A 25041-nucleotide genomic window follows, 5' to 3' on the forward strand; every position below is an offset into this window, starting at 1 on the left:
GAAGTTAGTTCTAGGGTGGGGGCACAAGCCCCCTAGAAACCTACGTAGCTCCGTTGTTGTTGAAATGTTTGCTGCATCTCCTTAGGAGGGGGCATGGATCGATGGTGTCTCTACTCTACTTGTGCCTCCTTGGTCCTCATCCAACCTCCAGCTCCTCCCCAATATTTATTATATGTTGGATGCCTTACTCTCACAGATGATGATGGTGTGGAGAGCTGACCGAGCTGACGTTGGCGCCTCCATGCGAGAGGGCGAGGAGGGCGAGACGGGAGTAGGCGAGGAGGAGGAAGAATGCTAGCATCAAGGAAAAGTTGGTGATGGTGAGCATGGACGGGAGCTCGTGTATGCGGAAGGTGGACGTGGGGCGTACGGCGACTACACCGACCTTATCTAGGAGCATGCAATCTAAAACCTCACTGCACTGATTGCTCGCACTATGCAAATATCGTGATCTCAAACTTACTGTTTTGTGAATCTGCAGGATGTTCGTATGCTCATGAAAGCGGATACGGTTGACCCGCACGTGTGAGGCGAGAGGGCCAAGCGCCAACACCTGATGTGGCGCTACATGCAAGTGAGGACTCGCCACACCCTAGCAAACCTTTGTACTAAAACGAAGGGCAATATCCTCAACTTGATATTGTTGTAGCCGGCACCTATTTGGCGCCTTAAGCCCATGTTAAAGGGTTTTTTGCAAGCAGTGCAAACCCCCTTCCCTTCATTCGATCTAAGTGGGTCGTCCCATTGATCCCCTTTTTTCTTTTTCGTTCAGTTTCTTCTCTGAACCGGGGTATTGTACTATTTTATTTCTGGGTTTTTCCGTTCTCGTTTTCCTTTATTCTTTTTTTTGCATTTTCTATTCTTTTTTTAGTTTATAAACTTTTTTAATAAATTGATGATTTTTTTGAAAGAGCTGATTTTTTAAAATCGACAAATATTTTTCAAATTTCAACGATTTTTTTTCCAAAATCGATGAATTTTTTTCAAAAAATGTAAACCTATTTCCAAAATTGATGAAATTGCTTCAAATTCAGTGAACTCTACAGATTTTTGTGAACTTTTCTGAGTTTCTGATTTTCTGTAGAAAATAAGTTTTTTATCACAAAATCAACGGTCAATCGGTCAAAAAGTCAACTGTCAACCGGACATACCGGTGGATGGGTCAACCCGTGAGCAGCAAAACCGGTAAACCGACCCACCTTCGTCCTTTTTAGGCCGGCCCAAGAAGGGGCGCATGTGGGCGCCTGTTCCTCCAAGTGGCGCTTAAGGCGCCACGACCACTCCTATTGGGCACGTAGGTCGCCGATTATCGACCTAACGCCTACCCTGTGCACACGCTGGTATTTATATGACCCGGCCCATTTTTAAATTTCATCACCACCGATTTTGTGAAGGTTCTCCCTGAACCATTTTATAATTTTCCTTTCGGTTTTTAGTTCATTTTTATTTTATTTTCTAATTCTTCTTTAGTTTATTTTTATTTTCTCTCATATTATTTTTTATTTTTTATATTTTTTTATTCAATTTGCTAACTTATCGTAAATTACTGAGCATTTTTTGAAATCCTGAACATATTTCTAAATTACGAATATTTGATAAATTCTTGAACAGTTTTACTAATTCACGAATTATTTTTTTACAAATACGCGAACTATTTTTTTAATCGTTAACATTTTATAAATTCACGAATATGTGTTGAAATTGCGTACATCTTTTGGAACTCATGAACTGTTTTTTTAACCGGCGAACATTGTCCAAATTCACGAATATGTTTTGTTATTTGGGAACAATTTTTGAAATTTATAAACAATTTTTGTTTTTAACGAACACGTTTTGACTTCATGAATATGTTTTCAATGAGAAAACATTTTTAAAATATTATGAGATTTTTCTATATATTTATGAGCATTTTCGAAAAATTCGTGAGCATTTTCTGAAATTTGAATTTTTTAATAGACGAACTTTTTTTAAAATCACGAATATTTTTTAATCCGTGAGAATTTATTATTTTACAAATATTTTTCAAGTCATGAACGTTGTTTGAATTGATGATTGTTTAAAAAAATTTACAACTTCAATGAAATCCTGAATTATGTTTTAAAAGAAAAAACTTTAAACAGAAAAAAATCAAGGGGCTTCCCGTGCCGCACATGCGCGGGCCCGTGAGGGGGGTTTGAAGTGGGGGGTGCGAGCTTTACTGGTTTCTTGTGCGCATGTCGCCATATAGGTGGTCCTAGGCGCCATTTATAGGCTATTTTACTAACAGGCGACAACCCCTGTATAACACTAAGTAGGAAACAGGCCGGCGCATGTAAGTTTTCTTCGTCGGATTTATAGGTTGCGCTGGTTTTGCGGGAGGTTTTTCTTTCTGTTTTTCCCAGCTTAGATTTTGTTTGGTTTTCACCTCTTTTTGTTTTTTGTTTTTCCATTTTTTTTCTTTTCCATTTTTCTTTCAAATGAGTGAACTTTTAAAAATTCATTAACTTTTTTCAAATTTATGAATTCTTTAAATTTTCGTATTTTTCAAATTTTGGAAGCTTTTTGAATCCCTGAACTTTTCCCCATATTCGTGAAGTTTTTTCAATTTTTCCTAACCTTTTGAAATTCATGAAGTTTTCAAATTTGTGATTTACTTAAAAAATGATGAACTATTTATGGATCCATGATCTTTTTAAAAATTTGGGCACATTTTTCATTTTTGGAAACTTTGTGGACTTTTTTTAATTCATGAACTTTTCTCAAATTATACCAGGACCTCCTCCATGCAAATCCTAGCGGCGGCTATGAGAGTGACACCTGATTGAGAACCACAATGGGATAACTGCTACATGACCTATTAAATAATTCAGTTATTTTTTTAATTCCATAATTTTTAGAAACATTGTCAAATGATTAGTTTGATGGCAAAAAAGGAAAATAATACAAAAATCTTCATGTACACAAATGTTAATTCTCATACATTTTCAAAATATTTACTTTAGTTAAAAACAGTACACTATATATGCCAAAAAATCTTGCATTTTTTAAAATTTCATGCATTTGAGAAATGCTATTCACGTGTGTCAGAATAGACATTCTCGTATTTTATGGTGTCTACACGTTTCCTTCAAAAATGATTGCAGAGTGAAAATAAAATGAAACATAATTGAAATAAACCAAAAAAACAAATAAAAACAATAAGAAAAGTACAACACAAAAATAAGCAGTGGCGGACATAGAATTTATTTTGAGTGGGGGCACATTCTCTAGAAATTAAAATAATTTAAGCATGTTTTTTTTCTAAAATCACAAGTAAATCTTATTAGAATTGCATGTTGCAATAAAATAACTAATTAAGAGGTACCCTTTGCAAAAGATTATTCACAAACTTCTCTAGTGAAGACAAGCCGTAGCACATGTGTGCCACTTGTCATCACCAAATTTCCTCACCCATGCGGAAGGATGGGCAAGTTGGTACATGCTTTTTTTAGAGTGAATTGTCTTGTGAACTGTGTGTCCAAATTATATACCGTTCATCATTGTGCTCCTCGCGTTGACACCTTTAAAATTATATCTCAGTTTGATAGGTTTCAATGAACTTTTTTTTACATATTTTGTACTCCCTATTATAGTAAACTAGACACTGAACCTGAATTGATATCATCAAACCTCTACCATGGATCTACTTCATTAAGGGGTGTGGGATGCTCATGACCATACGTGAATGTTCATGTGCTTCTTCTCGAAGTATTGAACGATATTAAAGGAGTCATCACATGGTGGTCTGAGATGTTAGCATAATGGTGCTCCTATTTAAGGGTGAGAAGCGAGATGGAATAGGATCCAAATTTCACAAATAAATTCATTCAAACCTAAGGCCGATCAACGGGTAGAGCTTAACCATTTGAAGATCCAAATTGGAGTACATCACATACATTAACAGACTCAACTATCATACTCAGATGACATTACTTTTTGTGATGCTATTTTATAGCCACATACATCTTTGGATTTGGAAGCATTGGGATTTATAACCACTCAAGACTTGAAGAAACTCGTGCCGGATTGGATTGTTGACCGGCCTATTACTAAGGCCTTCCTTGGTTCATAGGTTAGCCTGTCTGTATCGGCAGTCACACTACCAGAGTCAGTTGTATATATCGACAACACCAATGGATCATCAAGACCTCCAAACTCAGCATGTTTAGTTTCAACCGTTCAGTACCAATCATTTGGAGCTCGCCGGCATCATCGACTCGACAGGCATAAAGCCACCAACTCACGCACCAACATGTTCTGGGTAAGGCAAGATGAGGTACCTAGAACTGAAACAACACCACATATATGTACACTCCTGAAATGAAGTTTGCCGTGGATAGGGATGCATTATTGATCAAATACTACATGATACCCCCGTTTGTTGCCGCAAGAATTGATTGCAATATATTATAGTGAGAGTGGTAGTATGAAGCATAAGTATTTGAAATAATAATATCAGGCTAATGTGATGATTGTATAGTGTAACATATTTATCAAATACAAGTAGCATACTAAACATTTTCCTATGCATGATTTTGTATTGGATTGAGGTAGACATTTTTTCCATGCATGCATCAATGCATGTTGAGGTGGAATGTTTGCATTAAATATGCTAGTTGGGTGGAGCATGCAAAGAAAAAGGTACCTGCATTCAGAAACAGGGTATGTGTGATGAGGTAGCATGTGTGATGAGGTGACATATCTGGATGTTGAGATAAATAGAGATGGTGAGAATCAACTTCTTAGGTACATATATAGGACATAAGATTTCTACTCCCCGCGTACTAAATTTGTACTTGTAGTGATGGTGTATTTGTGCTTTTTGCATGCATTTTGTACTCCACATGTAGTGAACTTGTGCTTCATGATATAGTGTATATGTGCTCCTCCTATAGTGCACTCTGCGCTCCCCGCAGAGTGCACTTTTACTCCATGTACAGTGCATTGTGTGCTCTCATGTAGTGCACAACGTATTTTCGGGTGGAGCACAATTGTACTCTTCATGTAGACATGTAGTGCACCTACGCTTCACCGCATGCACACATGTGCTTCATGGACTGTACTTTTGTGCAAAGCACGTTTGTGCTTCACTACATAATACACATATGCTTCCCTTTTAGCCAGTGTTTTATTGTTGGGCTATGGTACACACCATAACCACGTGCCAAAAAAACATCCTAGATATTAAAATAAAACATAGTTATCATAAAATAAAAAATGCATTCTATGCTCCCTACGTGTGCCCCCGTGGGTGCCCCGGAAAGCCCGTCAAGTGTTACCCTATAACTAGTTACTCCTAGTTTTTAGTTGTCCTATTGGGTCTATCCCTAAGTTGAGCGTGCCCTTCTAGTGGGCCTTGGCCCATCTGCTCGCGCTTCACATGAAACCGGTCTAATGCCTGGTATGAGTTATACAAGATTTCGGGATTTTGCCGCTGAGGACGAAAGATCATGAAACTTTGGCTACTCAATCTTCACAACAAGGTTGTTTTTGCAATGAAAATCTTTATAAAGTTCAACTAACATTAGGAGGTCTTGGTGAATAATTCATAAAATGGTTGTATGCATCGCCCTGATGCATAGGCCAGGGGTCATCCTCCTTTTAAAAAAAATCTTAAAAACTTAAAGTCAGAGAGCTAGTATCAACAACAATCAGAGAACATCCACAAACTTCTGCTAAATTTTTTTAGAACTTTAAAATTAGATTCGGAGAACCTTCCTACAAAACCCACCTTCCAGAAGCTGATCAGTATAAGAGTATGAGTCTACTGCAAGAAACTTCAAATGGACGAGTCACACTTTCTAGTGCCCAAAATCACGATTTGCGATTTCTAACTCAACTATTAGAGGTGTACGGTCTACTCATCGTGTCAATCGGGTGATAATAGACCAAGCACCGGAAGGCACACGAACCGGTCTTTTCTTGCATCCCGTGCGACCTCTCATCGAAGATCACCTCAAATTTTCACCTGCCAACCTCCGGATGCGCTACGATATTCTAGTTCTCCCGTCCTACGTGCATTCCGAAACGTGCACACTGCACAGGTTTCTGTTTCCTCATGCTAGCAGCCTACCAAGTCTCAACTCGTGTCAATTGGGTCATATCGACCAGCAACCCAAACACCACAAGCCACACCTTGTCCCTCCGGGTTTATCCGAACCTAGCTGGTGGCGTTTCTTAGTCAATCACCATACTCGCGATCGCCTCCGAGAAATCGAGAATCACCGCAGAGGGTAAGAAACTTGGATAACCAAGGGCCGGTGAGAAAGAAAGAAAGAAACACGTTTCGGATGATTGAGCAGTGGCAAAGTTCCACACTCACAAGCAAACGTTTCACGTCCACGAAGTCGCTACAATTTGGAAAGTGAATGTCTTTTCTTTCTTTTCTGAAAAAGAAAACACAGTACAATTGTTTTTTTGAATTTTCGGGGGAGAAGGGGGGGGGTCCCACCTGAATCGTATTCATTTGCCTATAAGGCTTTGCAGCCCGTTGCAAGATAAGTTCAAGCGAACCAGATGTGGCACAAGGGAGAAGGGATAAACAGAAAACAACTCGCGCCAACAACACACATAACGGCAGAAACAAAGAGGGAAAACACAACAAAGAGCACCATAGGAGAAATCTAACGGCATTGGCTAGCCGAACCAGACCACGACACTGCACCGTCGACGCAATCGAAAGGCTCCACGCATCCGAGACTGCACAACACCGCGACACCACCTGTGTTGCGAGGCACATTCGAAGGGCCACGCGAGGCCGAGACGACGCCACGGCACCTGTGTGCCACCAGCATAGTCGAAGGGCATCACCTAGCAAACAAAACCGCGGCACAGCATTGTCGACACAATCGAAAGGCCCCCCACAACCGAGACTGCACGACGCCGCGACACCACCTTTGTCGGGGGTACATTCGAAAGGTTATGCGAGGCCGAGACGACGCCACAACACCTATGTGCCAACGGCATAGCCGCAGGGCACTGCCAACCAAAGACGCACCAAAGGAGCACTCAGCATGACACACACCACCGTCGACCCCAGACCGGCCACACCACCATCACCGACCACCCACCTCAAACCAGCCAAACATCGTCCCAAGCCTCAGGCAAGCATTATGGAGCAACGTCTCTGAAGACAGGCGCCACCAAGGTGGTAAAAACGACGTCAAGGATGCTGTCGCCGTCCGATCTAGTAGCTGGATCTAAGGCTTTCACCCAGAGAACAAACAGAGTAGGCGGGGAACCAATGCATCACATAACTGCACCTCCAAGGAGGGATCCGACGCCGAAGGGCGTCGCTGCCGCCGGTGCCGACCCAAGCCGACACAGGGCTTTCACCCATAGCATCCTCCACGTCGCTCCTGAGACCGGAGTCACCACTGCCCGGAGGCAACCAACCTCCTGCTATGAAGGCTACCAAGCACCTGTAGAACCAACACCAGGCCGCCCAAGCAGCTACAAGGGGGTAGAACTGAGCACAACGCGCCGGGGGGGTGCCAGATCCGCAGGAGGATGCGAGCAGAGGCACCTCACGCGCCTGATCTGGATCTGGCCGGAAGAGATGAAATGGTTGGCCACCGGCCAGCCCGGCCCCACGCCGCCCGAGCAGCCGCAGGAGGTGGCACGACCACCACGCCGAGGCTAGGGATGCAACCCCGACGCCCAAGCCAGCCGCTGGCCCGGATCCAGCGCGCCGGCCAGATCCGCCGGCGAGGGGAGCGCCGGTGAGCGCCATGACCAGGCGTCGGCGAGCTAGCTGCGCGCCACCTCGACGTCCCCCTGCTCCCCCAGTGCTCACCTCGCCCTCGGCATCGAGCTCGGGTGAAAAAGCCACCGAGACGACCCCGTCCACCCGGCCACCACGCGTCCGCCGCGGATCTCCCCGAGCCACCTTCGGAGGCAGGGGCCGCCGCCACCGCGGCGAGGCCAGCGACAACGGCGGAGGAGAGGAGGCGCAGGGGAGGGGGCCACCGGCGACGCGCGGAGTTCCACCGAGCTGCCCGAGCAGAACGACGCGGGGGCTGGGCCTTTCTCGTGGTGGTCTCAACCCTATTTTGAGAATTCACGATGACGCATGTCCACAGTATAATTGTGGATGCTCACAACATGCATTTACACGTGTCCTATCTCTACGCGCAGCCCGGGCGGCAAAATCCGGGTCCCTGTGCCAAACAAAAAAAGTGGGGCCTTATCTCACTGAAAAAAATGAACTGATAGGCTATTATAATGGATACGATATAATGTCTAACTCATCTAGTCTCATGTCGTGTCCGGATGAACTGCTATACTGTGATCTTTAACCAAGAAGGCAAGAACCGATCTCTAACAAAGTAACCATTCCTGTCAATAAGTAATTAGGAATTAGATGAAATTCATGGGCACTAGCACCCATGGTTTTATTGATATAGGAAAAGCATCCCTTGTAAGAAACCAGAAATTCGTCCCCGACGTGGCTCGAACCCAGGTTGCTGGAGACGCCACTGCGCTCTCTTGCCACTAGGCTACAGCCTAGTTCTCGTAATTAGGAATTAGGAGTAGGACAAGCCCGCAGCAGCCGGCAGGAGTAGTTAAACACTTAAACTAGGGCCTGAACCATGCAAGTATTGAATTATTATTTTTGAGAAAACTCACCATCTTTATTCATCCAAAACAAAGGTCATAGGTACAATGTTTGGGTCATGAGGATTGCCCAACCAAACATGTCGACCTACACTTAGGTTACAAGCAAACTTGGCGAGATTATGAGCCTCAAAATTAAAATTCCTACACTCATGAATAAAAGAACTGGAAATAAAACAGTTACAACGACTCATTATTTCATGTACTATGGGAACATTTGCAACTCTTGTCCTCTTGATGATATCATTCACTGCTTCTTGACAGTCCGAGGCCAACAAATATTTTGCCCGGCAAGATCATCTGCAAGTGTTAAAGCTTCACATCAAGCATAAGTCTCCAGGATTAGAGGATCATTGATTCCTTGGGAGACCACGTCCGAAGATCCCAAATATAGGCCCGTTTGGTCTCTACATATTGCCGCAACAGCTCCTCCATTATGTGATCTTGCGATAGCACCATCAACATTAATTTTCACGGCGCCATTAGGAGGAGGTAACCATCGCTCGGGCTGGGCAGATGTAGTTGCTCTTGCACCGCGGTGCTCCTAGCTATTAGCAAGCTGTCCCAGCTCTGCAAAGTTATCTACAAAGAAGATTGTTTGTTGGCGAAAGTTGCTTTTGGAGCTCGGCTTCCATGGAGGCCGTTTTCTAAAAAGTTCAAAATTCCAAATTTTTCATATTTTTACATTTAAAAATAATGAAAAAATACAGATATACATGGAGGCATAACACATGTGTGTGTAAATTTTCAGGACGAAATACGTTGAAATGAAGGTTGTGCAAAAAAGACAAATTTATGGCCTTTTAACACATGATACTATTCATCCCAAAAGTCGGTGAATTTGTTCTTTTTTGCAGAGATCGCATCTCAAGGTATTTTATCCTGAAATTTTACACACATATACATTACATCCTTGTATACTTGTAAAAAAATCAGAATTTTTTGAAACCAAAAAATATGAATTTTGATTTTTTTTTTAAAACGGCCTCCATGGAGGCCGAGCTCCAAAATGCCGCTCTCGTTTGTTGGGGGCTTTGAAAGATAGACTCATATACTGCCTTGTGTCTGGCATACCATATCGACCATAGAGTGACAACCATAAGAGTGAAACTTGCCTGATCCAGTTCCGGGGGCGCTTAGATGCCGATTTTGTTTTTTTTTTCATATTTATTTTTGTCCGTGTTAGCGCCTACGAGCAGCTTGCATTGTTGATGCCCTTAGAAGTTAGGCTAGACTACTTAAATGTATAATAACATGTATATGAACTAGTAATTCAATTTTGAAAATTATATGATGTGGGGGCATTGCCCCCCCCCCCTCCCTCACGCTAGATTAACCCGGACTTCAAATCTGTGTAAGTGCTGGTCCGCCCATGCTGAGCCCAAGTGTAAATTCTTTGCCTGACTCGCTCTCCATGGAAGAATCCTCATTGCGGGCATGCTGGCTCTGCGTGGTTGGCCACATGATCCCAGGTGTCTACTTTGGCGCCTTCAGGAACCGGAAACAGAAAATCACCTCTGCAAGGATTGCCCCTTCTCGTTTGCGGTTTGGAACCAGGTGAACATGGACGAGCGAGGGTTTATCGATTTCTGGCGACCTCCCTGAGCCAGGAAACATGTCGGAATGGTGGGACACAATGCTTGCAAACCAGTCAATGCAGGTGCGCCGGCGGCGCAGCGGGAGGATCATCTACACTTTATGGTCTGTCTGAAAAGAACGAAATAAGCGCGTTTTCACAGGACTACGTTTGACGCACCATGAGGTTGCAATGTTCGCCTTCAAGGCAATTAAACAACGTGAGTTGGCTTTTGCTAAAGCCATGCCAACAATGGGAATTGGCTAAGCTAGCATTGGGTGTGTAGCGGTTTAGGCGATTTTGCCACGTTCCCCAAAAAACGTGTGCCACTTTGTACATCGCGTTTTTTTGCTCTCCCTCTATAAGAAAAGCCACTGCTCCTGCCGGTTCTTCAAAAAAAAACTGTGTAAGTGGATTCTTTTGCAAACTGCTTGTGGCAGCATCTGCAATGTTGTCTCCGGCCATCCAATAAAAAAAATACGGATGTTTTTAGCAGTCCAATTGAAACTCTAGTGTATCACCTATTCGCATGTAAAAACTTGCAAAGGATGGTATTTACCTTTGCTGCTGCATGAGCTGCAGCAGCAAGAACTCCAATATGCATGCTATCACTAGACAAGACAAATGATGAAAGGTTGCCTATTTGCTCGGCTGACCCGCAAGAGGAGTACTCCCTCCTTCCATCTATATAGGGCCTAATGCGTTTTTCGAGACTAACTTTGACCAAATGTTAGAGCAATAATATATGACATGCAACTTACACAAAGCACATCATCAAATTCGTATGTGAAAGGAGCTTTCAATGATATAATTTTCACATTATGCATGTTATGTAGTATTAATTTTATCAATAGTCAAAGGCGGTCTTGAAAAACGCATTAGGCCCTATATAGATGGAAGGAAGGAGTAGTTGTTTTGCATCCCTACAATCACAAGAGCAGAATTTAATTGGCACTGATTAACTTTACAAATAGGTTTATTTGTTACATCAATTTTTGAGCAATACCAGGTGAGGAAATAGCTGACTGTCCAACAAATAAATGGAGACCTCGGCATCAACATTATACCTAATAAATAAGACTAAATCACCAACAAGAAGTCTCTTTCTACCGATAAATAGGCTACAGCCAGTAGTCAGCATATGCCTTTTAGGCTGGCCTGGTGAAGAGGAAGAGAAGCAATCATAAAATTAGTGCATTTTTCCTTCCAAAAGAAAACAATCAGATGGATTAAATCATGAAGGAACGGAATTGTAGGCCAAACCAGATAAATTACACTCAGTAAGAGGGAAACATAGGGCGTCCTCTACCGTATGCCACGTCGGATCGAGCGGTGCGATTGGGTATAGGGAATTTTCTCGCTCGTTTTTCCATATGTGTCAATGCTCGGATACGCCTGCCCCCTCTATCTTTCCTAATGTTTACGGACTCAAATAAAATTACCAGACAACCAGTTGCTCGGTGTTATAGGTTAGGCATGATGTTGGTGATTTTTTGTGCTCTGACACAAATGTGGTATCAAGTTGTTACCCTAACCCTGCGGGGTGATGATTTTGAGTAAATAACTCCGTGGCATCCAATCATGAAAATAAGGATGTTTTTAGTGGCAAAAAAACGTTGTCTCGAGCCAACCAATCATAAACACGTATTCATAAAATTCACGGTGAGCCTAATAATTTGGCAAATCAACAAAAAAAATACCACAAGAAAAACGTTTCACTAATATAGCATTCATACTGAATGAAGAAGATGAAGAAACTCTGGTAATCCACTTCTGAGTCCAGGCTCAGGTGCACCCACCCTGACGGAAAAAGTCAAAACAAATACTAGAAAAAACTAAAACATTCCAACAAAAATTTGTGATAGATAATTTGATGTGTGAGGTCCGCTCCAATTTGAAATTATTTGGACATATGAGCAGCTCTCGGCAAAAAAGACAAATTCGGGGTCTATAAAAATGTTTACTGTTCACACATTGTTTTGACCCGATTTGTCTTTTTTGCTGAGAGCTACTCAGATGTCCAAATTATCTAAAAATTAGAGCGGCCCTTACACGATAAATTTTCTACCATGTACTCCCTCCGTTCCTAAATATTTGTCTTTCTAGATATTTCAAATGGCTACTACATGCGGATGTATATAGACATATTTTAGAGTGTAGATTCACTCATTATGCTCCGTATGTAGTCACTTGTTGAAATCTTCAGAAAGACAAATATTTAGGAACGGATAGAGTAATTTTTTAGTATTTTTTATAAATTTTTTTACCGGATGCAGATGAGTCTGAACACCTAAACACTCCCAAAACACGGATTTTTCACGGGTGAACGGGAGAGCCGTGCAGCGTGGCGAGGCCGTGGCCCCGATCTCGGGCCATTTACGTCGCGCACACGTGGACCGCGCCTGGACCTATCCGCCCCGCCCCCTCCAATCACCGAGCCGCCTCGTTTCTCTCGCCTCGTCACGCCCTCCGCCCCCTCTCAGTCAACAGCCGATCTCCAAAATTTCTCCCCCTCCTCCTCCTCGCTTCTCCATCCTTCTCCTCTGATCTCTCGCCGGAGCCACGACCCCGGCCAGCCTCCGAGCTCACCGAGCCCAAACCCCTATTTATACCCCGGGGAGGCAGAGCAGCATCCTCCATTCCCAGGGGCAGCCAGCCGAGACGTGGGGTGGAGCTTCGGAGCGGGCCGCGGAGATGGGCCTCGTCCACTGCCTCCCGCCTCTGCTCCTCCTCCTCCTGCTCTCGGCCTCGGTCGGCGGGGAGAAGGGCCTCTCGGCCTCTGCCTACGAGGCGCAGTTCGAGGCGTGGTGCGCGGAGCACGGCAAGGCGTACGCGACGCCCGGGGAGCGCGCGGCGCGGCTCGCGGCCTTCGCGGACAACGCGGCCTTCGTCGCGGCGCACAACGCCGGCGCGGCTGCCAACGGAGCGGGATCCCCGTCGTACACGCTCGCGCTCAACGCGTTCGCCGACCTCACCCACGACGAGTTCCGCGCCGCGCGCCTCGGGCGCCTCGCCGCCGGCCCGGCCCCGCTCGGGGAGCCGCGTTCGTCGGACGGGGGCTTCGAGGGCCGCGTGGGCGCCGTGCCCGACGCGCTCGACTGGAGGCAGAGCGGCGCCGTCACCAAGGTCAAGGACCAGGGCAGCTGCGGTGAGCGCCACGCTTCTGAATCTCTTGTTCTACGCTTCACATTGCAGAGCTCTTCTGTTTTTCTCCGTCAGAGTTTTGCTGTCGTTCGTGTAGTTGTTGGGTTTTACTGCGAAAACTTAGAGATCGAGACGTGGTACGAAACGTAAGTGCATCAAAATCATAGTGATACTGAAGATCTGAATGACTGAGGCATTAATGCCGCAAATGATTCTAGGAACTAGAATCCATGGTAGGGAGCAGCAGCTGACACATACTCCCTCCGTTCCGAATTACTCCCTCCGTTCGGAATTACTTGTCGCAGAAATGGATGTATCTAGACGTGTTTTGGTTTTAGATACATCCATTTTCGAGACAAGTAATTCCGAACGGAGGGAGTACTTGTCTTGGATTTGTCTAGATACGGATGTATCTAGACTCATTTTAGTGCTAGATACCTCCGTATCTAGACAAATCTAAGACAAGTAATTTGGAACGAAGGGAGTATAAGCTAACCTTCCTCTGACATATTCATTAGGTAGCCCATTGATTGGTTAGCGCTTGGCATTTAGCAGCATGTTTACCTGAAGTACTTATCATCCGTTTAGTTTTTTCCCAGCCCAATTTGCAAGTTTACTGACTAATTTCTCCAAGCTATGCTCGTTTGTAGTCACTTGTACTCTTCTCAACTGTAGATCCACAGACTTTGTTGTCCTTGAAAATGTGAAAGATATCAAGGTATTGAAGTGACTACTTTAAAAAATAGATTGATGCCCCCTCCGTCCCATTCCCATAATATAAGATCGTTTTGCAAGCAGATAATTAGAGATCGGATTATGCCTCTAACTCCTTATGTGGTTTGTCGGTGCTGTTGCTTTTTAGGGCTTCCCACACAAGAGAATTGCTTATATTCTTTTTGTTAGCTTTTGCCATGGAAGTAGCTATGTGCTGCTTCAGCATGTAGTTCAGTTGTGCATTACATCTTAAATAAAAATCTCAGGAAAATTTTGTTATTCTTCCAGGCTCCAGCAGTCCAGAATTGTAGGTTTGGGGTTATCTTAGGTTGCCCATGGGCGATGGCTATACTGGAAATTTGTAATTAGATATGACAGCAATATAAGAACTGTGTGGTCAGCATTTTTACAAATTAGGATCAAGAATGATACTGAAGAAGTGAAGATGCATCTCTGTTTCCACGAAGTCACTCCTTTGGATTTGTATTGTTTCCTTTTATTCAAGGGCCTTGTTACAAGATACTTGAAGTATTTTTCAGTTTTAACAGTTGGTGCTACCTCATTCCTTATCACTAAACCACAGCAGTACTTCCGGTTAACGTGGTCTGGATTGTCGTTCAGGTGCTTGTTGGAGCTTCTCAGCTACAGGTGCCATGGAAGGAATAAACAAGATTACGACGGGCTCTCTTCTCAGCCTTTCTGAACAGGAACTAATCGATTGTGACAGATCCTACAATGCTGGTTGTGGCGGTGGGCTCATGACCTATGCCTATAAGTTTGTGATTAAAAATGGTGGGATTGACACGGAGGATGATTACCCGTTTCGTGAAGCAGATGGAACATGCAACAAGAACAAAGTAAGATGGAGGTGCAGCCGTGTAGATAACAACCTTGATCATGTTTAGGCACATGATGTGTCATATTCATGCAATTTGTCTGTTTGTTTTGCAGCTGAAAAAGCATGTGGTAACAATCGATGGCTACAAGGAGGTGCCTCCTAGCAAGGAAGACTTGTTACTCCAAGCTGTTGCCCAGCAACCTATTAGCGTAGGAATATGTGGCAGCGCTAGAGCATTTCAGCTATACTCCCAGGTTTGAATGCATATGTGTTCTCACCAACTTATATAACACACTTTTACCACACCTTGTACTTGACTTCCATTATTTTCTTAATTCAGGGTATCTTCGATGGTCCATGCCCAACATCTCTTGATCATGCAGTCCTAATTGTGGGATATGGTTCTGAAGGTGGCAAGGATTATTGGATTGTGAAAAATTCTTGGGGTGAAAGATGGGGAATGAAGGGCTATATGCATATGCACCGAAACACTGGCTCATCGTCAGGTATCTGTGGCATAAACATGATGGCATCGTTCCCGACAAAAACAAGCCCGAATCCTCCTCCTTCACCGGGCCCTGGCCCAACCAAATGCAGCGTTTTTACCTCCTGCCCTGAAGGATCCACATGCTGTTGCTCATGGCGTGCCTTGGGATTCTGCCTTTCCTGGAGCTGTTGTGAACTGGACAATGCAGTTTGCTGCAGCGACAACCGTTCTTGTTGCCCCCATGACTATCCCATATGTGACACAGCTAGAGGACGTTGCTTGAAGGTAAACAAAAGAGGCTTTATGCATTCTTATTGGAGGTTTCGTCATGTTTGCGATTTAGGAACTGACCTGCCTGAAACCCTGATATGGTTAAGCTTGACAATTGCAATAGATCACTCTTCCTTCCATCTTTATTTTTTCTTCATATCCCGTTTCAGTTTTTGTATGTGCAGACTGTGTTATAGCTTTGTAAGTTAGTCAGGTTTCCAACGTGTGTAGACATATACGAAACCGGATAAAGGCTGTGTACCATGATGACTGATCATTTGGTGAATCTACTGCTTCAGGGCAATGGCAACTTCTCCAGCATAGAGGGAATCAAGAGGAAGCAAGCTTTCTCCAAGGTCCCCTCTTGGAATGGTTTGCTGGAACTGTTGGATCAATAGACATACAAAAAGTTACGGATCACAGGTAAGATCATGCCAACTCGATTTGTGCACTACTGTCATTATCATCATCGTTAATGCGATCGCTCCTCCCCTCCTGAACCCCTTACATTGACCATGATCACCTTTTCTCCCAGACAGATACACATGTACGCACGGTCTTATACAAGTGGCGGGGGTTCGCTGCGTTCTTGAAGTGGTCTGCCGCCTTGTATGCTCCCATAGTCTCTAGCTGCCGGCTGTCTTGCAGAGAGAAAAGTGATGTCCAGAACTCCAGGATCGTAGTGCGTATTGGTGAATCACGCAGCTGGTACTGTATTGTATAATTCTATCTATGATAGTACGTGTCAGGTTAGCCTATGATGGGTTGAGTCAGATATTGGTTACACAGCACAGATGGTTCGTTTTCACTCAGCTTGTATTAGATGTGAAGAGAACCACCCACATAATAATAAAGAGATACGATGCATCAAAAATAGAGATACGTGCTGTTCGTGGCTGTGTTCATGCAACCATGTTTGAACATGGCCGGAACAACTGTACAACCATGGTTAGAGCAACTTCAATGGGGCGACCCATTTCGTCCGTGGCTGTCCGTTTGGGTCGGCGCGGACAAAAAAATTGGCCCAACGCGCCGACCCAAACGGACGCGCGTCCGCCTGCCGACCCATTTTCGGCCCATTTTTGAGCCGGATTTACGTCGGCGCGGACACAAGACGAACGCGCGCGCGCTCGCTCTCTTTCCTCACCGGGCCCCTCGGTAATGTCCTTCTCCGACGTCTAAATATAGGCGTCAGCATGCTGCTTGTCTTCAAAGTCTCAACCCGATGTTTCTCGTAGCTTCAGTTTCAATTGAGCGGCCAGCTTCCGCAAACGCTTGTTCTCCCGATAGGCGGCTTGCTCTGCCCTCCTCGCGTCCCTCTCCAACCTCCTTTGCTTGTAGAACCGGCGCTTGTCGACGATGTCCTGTGGGAAGCGTTTGCGCCACACCACCATGGCTTCCACGTCCATCTCGGCGATGGCGAGGCGCGTCTCCAGTGGACACGACGATCCTCGTCGGTGAAAAGCCGTGGGTGAGGCGCCAAATCCTGCGCCCGCTGGCTCGACACGTCGGGAAAATTCATATCCCGACGAGGCCTCAGGAGGCGCCACGCCGCCGCGTCGTGCGCGTGGGCCGCCTCCTCTACTGTGTTGAAGGTGCCGACGATGAGACGTTTCTCGCGAAAACAGGTCTCGAAGGAGAAGGCGCCGGAGCGGCGCTCGCGGACTCCGTGAAAATCCGAAGCGCCCAGGCGGCGGATCGATATGGTGGCGCAGAGGCAGCGAGGTTAGTGAGAGGGGGTGAAACGAGTGGGCGGCGGACAGAGTGTGGACGGAGCGCCTTCTTATAACGAGCGACGGCCGTGGCGCGCGCGAACCTTTCCCGCGCGCTAGGCCGCTTTCTCCCGCGCGCGAACCTTTCCCACGCGCTAGGCCGCTTTCTCCCGCGCGCTGGAGCGCCAAAATCAGGGCGACGGCATGGCCGCTGGCATGATCTAAAGCGCACACGGTCATGAAATGGATCGGCCCGTTGGGCGCACTGCCGATCCAAAACTAAAAGAGGACGGACGGCGGGTGGGCGGCCGACCCAAATGAACAACAAGCGGACAAAAACACCGTCCGTTTGGGTCGGTCTTTGTTAACTTGCTATGGTTAATCTTAGCATGGTCACATCGTTCATCTTTTTTGGGAGCTTCTTGGGTTAACCTTGCTCCGCCCGAACCGAGAAGGTGACGCTCAGTGAAGAACGCGTTCACCCACGGCTGGCGGCAAAAGAGGCCATCCATCGCACGGGCGAACATATTCCCAATCCCGACCTCGATACACCGTCCAAAGGGGCAGCATGCGGCGAGCCACCCATCCATCCCAGCCGAGCGACCTGCGATGCCTGACGGGATGGGCGCCGGCGCCGGAGCCGCACACGGACCAACCTGGCCACGCCCGGCTCCGGTCGGAGCACGCGCGCCAAGTGCTTCACGATGATTCATTCCCCCGCGGCAAAGCCCACCATCTCAAACAAACCCGTGTTCTTCTCCGTTGGTGCCGTGCCGTGTGCCATCACCACCAGTCCACCACACTGCCAAATTCCTTCCTTATTCGTGTGCACTTTGAGACAGCAAACAGGGTGACAATTTCTCCACCATGTCAACCAGAAAACGCATCAAAAATCACTCTCAAAAAACAGGAAGACACGCACCAGAAACACCACATGATCAGCATGCGCTCGCCCGCGAAAGGCAGAACAAACAGGGAATCCTGCAAAGGGAATTTCTGTTTCGCCCAAGTCATCTACTCATCCACACACCCCAAAAAGTCATTCCAGAAGGCCAGGTGAAAGGCAAATTTTTGCGTGGAAAATAGCTACAAAAGGTAAATAAATTCTCAGTTCTCCAATTACCGAATTTCTGCGCGGCACGGCGGATGGGCGAAAGGAGAATATATGGCAGACTGGGGAAAAGATTGGGTTGTTCTCCATTTTGTGGAAAGATTGCGTTGTTCTCCATTTCGCGTGAATTGGCTCCAGCACGCCGGCGAATCCGGTTCTCCCGGTTGCTTTCAGTTCTCCTCAGCCGTTAAACGCGGCTGCCTGCTTGCGACAGTGCCTGCTTTTCGCCTCGCCTTCTTGCTCCGGCGATCCTATAAATTGGGCAGGTCGGTGTTTCTTCGTGTGTCAGTAAGCTCACAAGTCACAACGCAGTAGCGGCAAGGTGGTAGTAAGAGGAGGCACAGTTTTTGAACCCTCCATCTCCAAAGTGTTTGAGCCTATTGGCACGAGGAAGAAATGGTACACTGCTCTGTTTCTGCTCATGACCTTGTGTCTGCATGTTTAGTTTCCTTGCTTTCCAGAACATCTGTGTGTGAACAATGGAGAAATTAGATTCTGAGCACGAACAAAATCTTCAGAGATGTTGTTTGGTTAAGGATTAGAGTGAACATTTGAAACCCCTGAGGCTTTCATTTTCAATTTTTTTAAAAAAGTTGAGTTGTACCGTAGGCCTCTAGGAAAAACCCATGGGTCTCTAGAGATTGTTCGGATCAACAGCTGATACTTTTCTGTTGTCCATGGAAAGCTTGCTGACTGAATGTCGTGACATCAATTTGATTTCAGACGCAATGACATATAAACACATTCTTTTCCTCATGGATATGTAGTTTCTAGCGTTCAAATCCAACGATCATGCTCTAACCCAAAATCTTGGTGTCCTTGTCTGACAGAGCATCATGAGCGCCGCCAATGGGAAGAGCCCCATAGTGGTTGGGCCCTGGGGAGGGACAGGAGGATACCCCTGGGACGACGGCGTGTACTCGACGGTGTGCCAGATCATGATCACCCATGGCGCAGCCGTCGACTCGATAAGAATCCAGTATGACCTCAAAGGGCACTCGATCTGGTCGCAAACGCACGGGAGCACGGAGGACGGGTCTGAAACAGACAAGGTAAATGATTTCAGGCTTCTGTAAAGAATTTTTAGTTTCATAAGTATTTCTGAACAGTATTATTCAGACTTCTTATGTCTGATGATGCAGGTGAAGCTGGATGTTCCCGGGGAAACCCTACTGTCCGTGAGCGGCCACTACGGATCGGTCTGCGGGAGCCCGATCATCATAAGATCGCTGACGTTCCAGAGCAACCGCTCCAAGTACGGGCCCTTCGGCACCGAGGACGGCACGCCCTTCTCGCTCCCGGTGAGCAGCGGCAAGATCATCGGCTTCCATGGACGGTCCGGGTCGTACCTCAACTCCATCGGCTTCTACCTGAAGCAGGTCCACGTTCCGATCCCGAGTCCCCCGAGCTACCCAGCCTCGCCGCAGATCCCGACGGCGGCGGCGTACAGCAGACATGGCTACACCGTCGCCGAGGTCGATGATGAGCCTGAGCACGACATGGCCCTCGCGGTGCGGGACCGGGCCGACGGCTACGCCGTCTACGGCGCCGGTTACCCTAAGCAGCAGTACGCGCATCCGTCCCCGGACTACCACGATGGATCGATCATGAACAAGGTGCGGTGTCACATGCTTTTGCACCCTTTGTGTGTGTGTGTGTGTGTGTGTGTGTGTGTGTGATGATGGCTCTGTAGTTTTTGTGTTGTGAAGTTGTGAGCTTTGGTTGTGCAGATGGTCTCGTACCCTAGCTCGTACAGGGCGGCGGCGATGAGCGGGCCGGAGACGCACGGGCCCTGGGGCGGCAGCGGCGGCACCATCTTCGACGACGGCGTGTACACCGGCGTGTGGCAGATCAACCTGACCCGCGCGGTGGGGGTCACCTCCATGAAGGTGCTGTACGACCGGCACGGGCAGGCGGTGTGGGGCAACAAGCACGGCTTCAGCAGCGGCGTCCCGCCCGACAAGGTAATCAACGTGCTCTGCGGCTCATCTGCATGCCGGGCAGACGATCAATCATGGCGTGGATGACTGACGCGCGCTCGTGGTTTGTTTGCTGCAGATCGCGTTCGACTTCCCGACGGAGGTGCTGACCCACATCACCGGCTACTACGGCCCGACGATCATCATGGGCCCGACGGCGGTGCGGTCGCTGACGTTCCACACCAACCGGCGGCGCTACGGGCCCTACGGCGACGAGTACGGCACATACTTCTCCACCAGCTTCGCCGACGGGCGCGTCGTGGGGTTCCACGGCCGGGAGGGGTGGTACATCGACGGCATCGGCGTGCACGTGCAGCGGGGCAAGGTGCCGTCGTCCTCCCTCAGGCGGGCCGCCAGCAGGAGTCCGTCGCCGGCTCCGCGGTCCGACTACGACCCGGGCGACGTGGACGAGGAGGTGCCCTACGCGGCCATGGTGAAGGAGCCGGCGGCGGCGGGGCCGGGTCCCTGGGGCGGGCCGGGGGGCCGGGCGTGGGACGACGGCGTGTACGCCGGCGTGAACCAGGTGTACGTGACGCGGGGCGCCCTCATCGGCTCCATCCAGATCCAGTACGACCGCGGCGACCGGTCGGAGTGGTCGGCCAGGCACGGCACCTCCGGCCACATCACGCACCGGGTGAAGCTGGACGCGCCGCACGAGGTGCTCACCTGCGTGCGCGGCTACTACAACGCCGACCCGGCCGAGGGGCCCCGCGCGCTGCGCTCCATCACCTTCGTCAGCAACCGCGGCAGGTACGGCCCGTTCGGGGACGAGGTCGGCACCTACTTCTCGTCGCCGGCGACGGCCGAGGGGAAGGTGGTCGGGTTCCACGGCCGGAGCGGGCAGCACTTGGATGCCATTGGGGTGCACATGCAGCACTGGCAAGGGGACCGCCGGGCTGGGCCCAAATACGTGCTATCCAAATACCTCTTCTGAATGATACGAGACGGCGCGCTTGTGGCTACTACTCTCTTCGTTTCAAATTACTCGTCGTGGTTTTAGTAATTTGGACTGGAGGAAGTAGTAGCTAGACGCATGTTGATTATTCTTGCGACTTGCGTTTTTTAGAAAATTATTACAGGGATGGAGTAGATTTCTTTTTGTAACAGTCATGAAATAAACTAGATGGTTTTCCCGCGCGTTGCTTCGGGATTTTAAAAATTAAATTTGGATGCATTTTGTACAAATGAAATGATCTAAATCAAAAGCTATTATTTTCAAAAATAATTGTGTGTGAACAAACAATATGCATGTACGAGCTGGGTGACTAAAGATGAAACAATCAAATTGTTGTATGCATGTGCTACTAAATACTCCCTCCGTTCCTAAATATAAGTCCTTTTAGAGATTTCAGTATAAACTATATACAAATGTATATAGACATAATTTAGAGTATATGTTCACTCATTTTGTTCAGTATGTAGTCCATATTAAAAGCTTTAAAAGGACATATATTTAGGAACAGAGTGATTAGTTTTAATGGATGATGATATGGCATATTTGATGATCTGAAGAGCTATATGTTGGAATAATCAGAATCAGTAAGGATCACGTATTTAGATATTATAAATTCGGGTCACCTATTCGTGGGTTGTCCAAAAAAAGTTGCTCTTAGTGATTTTCTGTCGCTAAGATTGAAATCCAATGGCAGAGGCATCTCAGTATATAGGAAAAACAAAAGAAGACTATCAGATATATTCAACAAAGACTGGATGCAACTCAACAACGAGTCTACCGAATGTTACACCCAGCAAAACCGACTCGGTTTACCCCATTCGACAAAGTGGCAATAAGTAGAGATCCATTTGCCAGGGAGTCGGCAAGGAATAAACGTCACTCGGCAATATAAAGGTGCCTGGTGGCCGGCCGATGGAAACGATGGTGCCACGTGGTCAAGGAGTAAGCCGAGTGACGTGCCTGGCTTCTAGTTCAGCTACGGGCCAAACAGAAAGTGGCACATGTGTCCACCTAGAAGCCGACTGCCGTGCATCACATGCACGTCATACAATAACTCAATAAGCCGAGTGTATGGCCGAGCCATCTCTTCTCCCTCATCTCCCCTGCAACGTGCCCCTCTTAGGCCAACTCCACCGCACGATCACAAACGGACGTCCGGATTGGCCGGATTTTGTCCCTTTGGGGCGCCGATAGGTTCGTCCGTGTCCGTCTTTGTCAGATGGGTTGTGCGTGCGCGCACCGCGCGGCCGCACCCCAAATCGTGTCCGGGGTGGACGTGAATAAAACAAATATAAAAACTAGAATGAAATAACTAAAAAAACTAAATAAAAACATTTAAAAAAAACAGAAAACATATATAGGGAACGACCACAAAACGGCCCAGTTTGCACGGCCACTTAAAAGGCCCAGTTTTCATAATTAACATATAAAACAAAATAAAAAACGCCTCCGCCTCCCGCGCGCTCCTGCCGCACCCGTCGGTGCCGTGGCCGTCGCCGTCTTCACTGGCCGCCGATGTCGTCGTCGTCGCTGACGAGGTCGACGTAGTCCGGCTGCGTCCACAGGTGAGCCGGAGGTGCGTGGTGGACGGGGGCGGGCTGGACGGCCGGAGGTGCCTGCACCACCTCCTCCCGTGGCGAGGCCTCCCGCTCCGGTGATCGCGACGGAGTGGGGCACCAGTTCACGCCCACGCCGGCGGATATCTCCGGAGCAGTGCAGGACCAGCCCCACCCCTGGCCTAGCAGCTGCTGGAACGCGCCCGGCGGGTCCTCCCTCCTCTCGTCCTCCACGGCCACCATCTGGAGCTCCGGGAAGGCGATGTCCCCGGCGGCAGAGAGGGCCATGGCCTCCTCCAGGCCGTCCCACTGCCGCTCGTCGTGCGTGTACATGGAGTCGTCCATGACACGCTTGAGGAGACGGGCCTCATCCTCCGCTGACATGCGAGGAGGTGGAGGGGGCGACGGAGACGGCGATGGCGACGGCGTGGGCGTGACGCCGCGCACCCGCCTACGCCCGCGCTCCTGGGCGCGCCCCTGTCGTGGCCGCCGCGGCCCCGTCGAGGTGCCGGCGAAGAAGGACGCGCGCCTGGTGTCGTGCTCGTCACGAAACCAGGTGTCCCACGGCGCGGAGTCGGGGGCGTACCTGGGGTCGTAGAAGAGGTCGTCGGGGAGGAGGCGGCGGCGGCGCTCGATCTCCTCTTCGCGCGCACGGCCGCTCGTTGGGACCGGCGGGATCGGGACCCGGTCGGCGGACAGATGTCAGTTATTGGGGAGATGGGCGCCGCTCCAGGGGAGCGGCGTCCTCATCTCCCAATAACGGCGGCACACCGACGCGCGGACGTAATGCCAGTCGCGCGCGCCGGCGGACGTGGGCGCGATGGAGAACGCGGGCGGCGCGGGGGCCCAGCGTGGTGGCGATGGCAACGACGTCTCCTCCTTCTTCGCCGAGCCGCGGCGGCGTCCCGACGAGGAGCCAGCCTCGCGGTCGTGCCTGCCTTTGCGGCCGTAGTTTCATAGCCCCATGGCTGCGGGCGGCCGGCCGTCGAGTTCTTGGCTAGGGTTTGGGACATGGTCGCCGCTATCGGGTTTCGAGGAGGCCGCGGGTAGGCGTGGGGCAGTGTGGACGACGACCCGTCCACGCTTCCCATTTAAAGAAGGACGGCGACCGTTCGACGTGCGGATGACAGGTGGGGCTGCCCGCTCGTGCGCATTGATATGGGCGGGTGGGAGGTAGGTGGCCGCCTGCCATGCGGCCCCGACGCGGACGAGCGCGCGTCCGTTTGGTGTCCGCCGCGACCCAAACCCGACGCAAGTTTGCGCTCGAAATGGGTCGGCCCGGACACAAAACGGACAGGATAGGTCGGGGCCGTCCCGCGTTGGGCCATCTCCTTTGTCTGTTTTACCCCAAACGGACGGGGCCGGACAAGATAGGGTCGCGCGGTGGAGTTGGCCTTAGCCTGAGTCGCCATCGTCATTGTCTTCCCTCTAAGAGCATTTCCAACCGAACATAGCTAATTTGATTCTCCATACGACCGGGGACGCGTCCACCCATGTCCAAACCCCAAATGCATACAGCCTCATGCAATGTAAATCAAAACAACGTAGATGAACTAAACACATATTATTGATACGGTTGGGCATAGCAAAATCATCATACAACCAGACATAGCAAGTTCGAAACACAGATAATTCACCACTACAAATAGCATTGATACCGATATATGATTAGACAAAGATAGCAGTCACCCCTTTTTCACATTGCCCTTTCCGTGTCGCCTCCAGAGCGGCGGTATTATACATGTCGGCGCACGGAGGGCCATTTGGAGTTGTTGGAGGCAGTGGAGGACTTGGATGAGGAGGGGAGCTCTAGCAGATAACGGGCTACACGAGCGCGCTACTTGGTGAGGTGGCTAGCTTTTGCGTCCGCCGTAGCTTTCTCCTTCGGTGGGCGTTCGAACTCCCTGAGTTCTAGCTGCAATTAATGCTTCCACATTTTTATGGCGATTGCGGCGGGTGTTCGTCTTGGCGGTGGTCAAGGACCGGCGCAGTACGCCGGAGGCGAGCTCGTCGTCGAAGTTGAAGGGAAGGGGGACCGACACAGATCTACAAGAGCCATGCTCGC

General features: G+C 48.4%; 1 protein-coding gene across 1 annotated transcript; it reads left to right on the forward strand.

Moving 5' to 3' along the window:
- Positions 1-12641: 12641 nt before the first annotated feature.
- Positions 12642-21687, forward strand: LOC119286061 (jacalin-related lectin 3-like). Its single transcript, XM_037565400.1, has 10 exons — positions 12642-13358; positions 14690-14925; positions 15020-15160; positions 15247-15678; positions 15963-16035; positions 18701-18774; positions 19317-19538; positions 19629-20102; positions 20217-20450; positions 20545-21687. The coding sequence occupies exons 1-10, from the start codon at positions 12905-12907 to the stop codon at positions 21397-21399; spliced, it is 3195 nt and encodes a 1064-aa protein (XP_037421297.1). The 5' UTR covers positions 12642-12904; the 3' UTR covers positions 21400-21687.
- The last annotated feature ends 3354 nt before the right edge of the window (positions 21688-25041 follow it).

Source organism: Triticum dicoccoides, chromosome 1A (genome assembly GCF_002162155.2).
Source record: "Triticum dicoccoides isolate Atlit2015 ecotype Zavitan chromosome 1A, WEW_v2.0, whole genome shotgun sequence".
In the NCBI taxonomy this organism is placed as follows: domain Eukaryota; kingdom Viridiplantae; phylum Streptophyta; class Magnoliopsida; order Poales; family Poaceae; genus Triticum; species Triticum dicoccoides.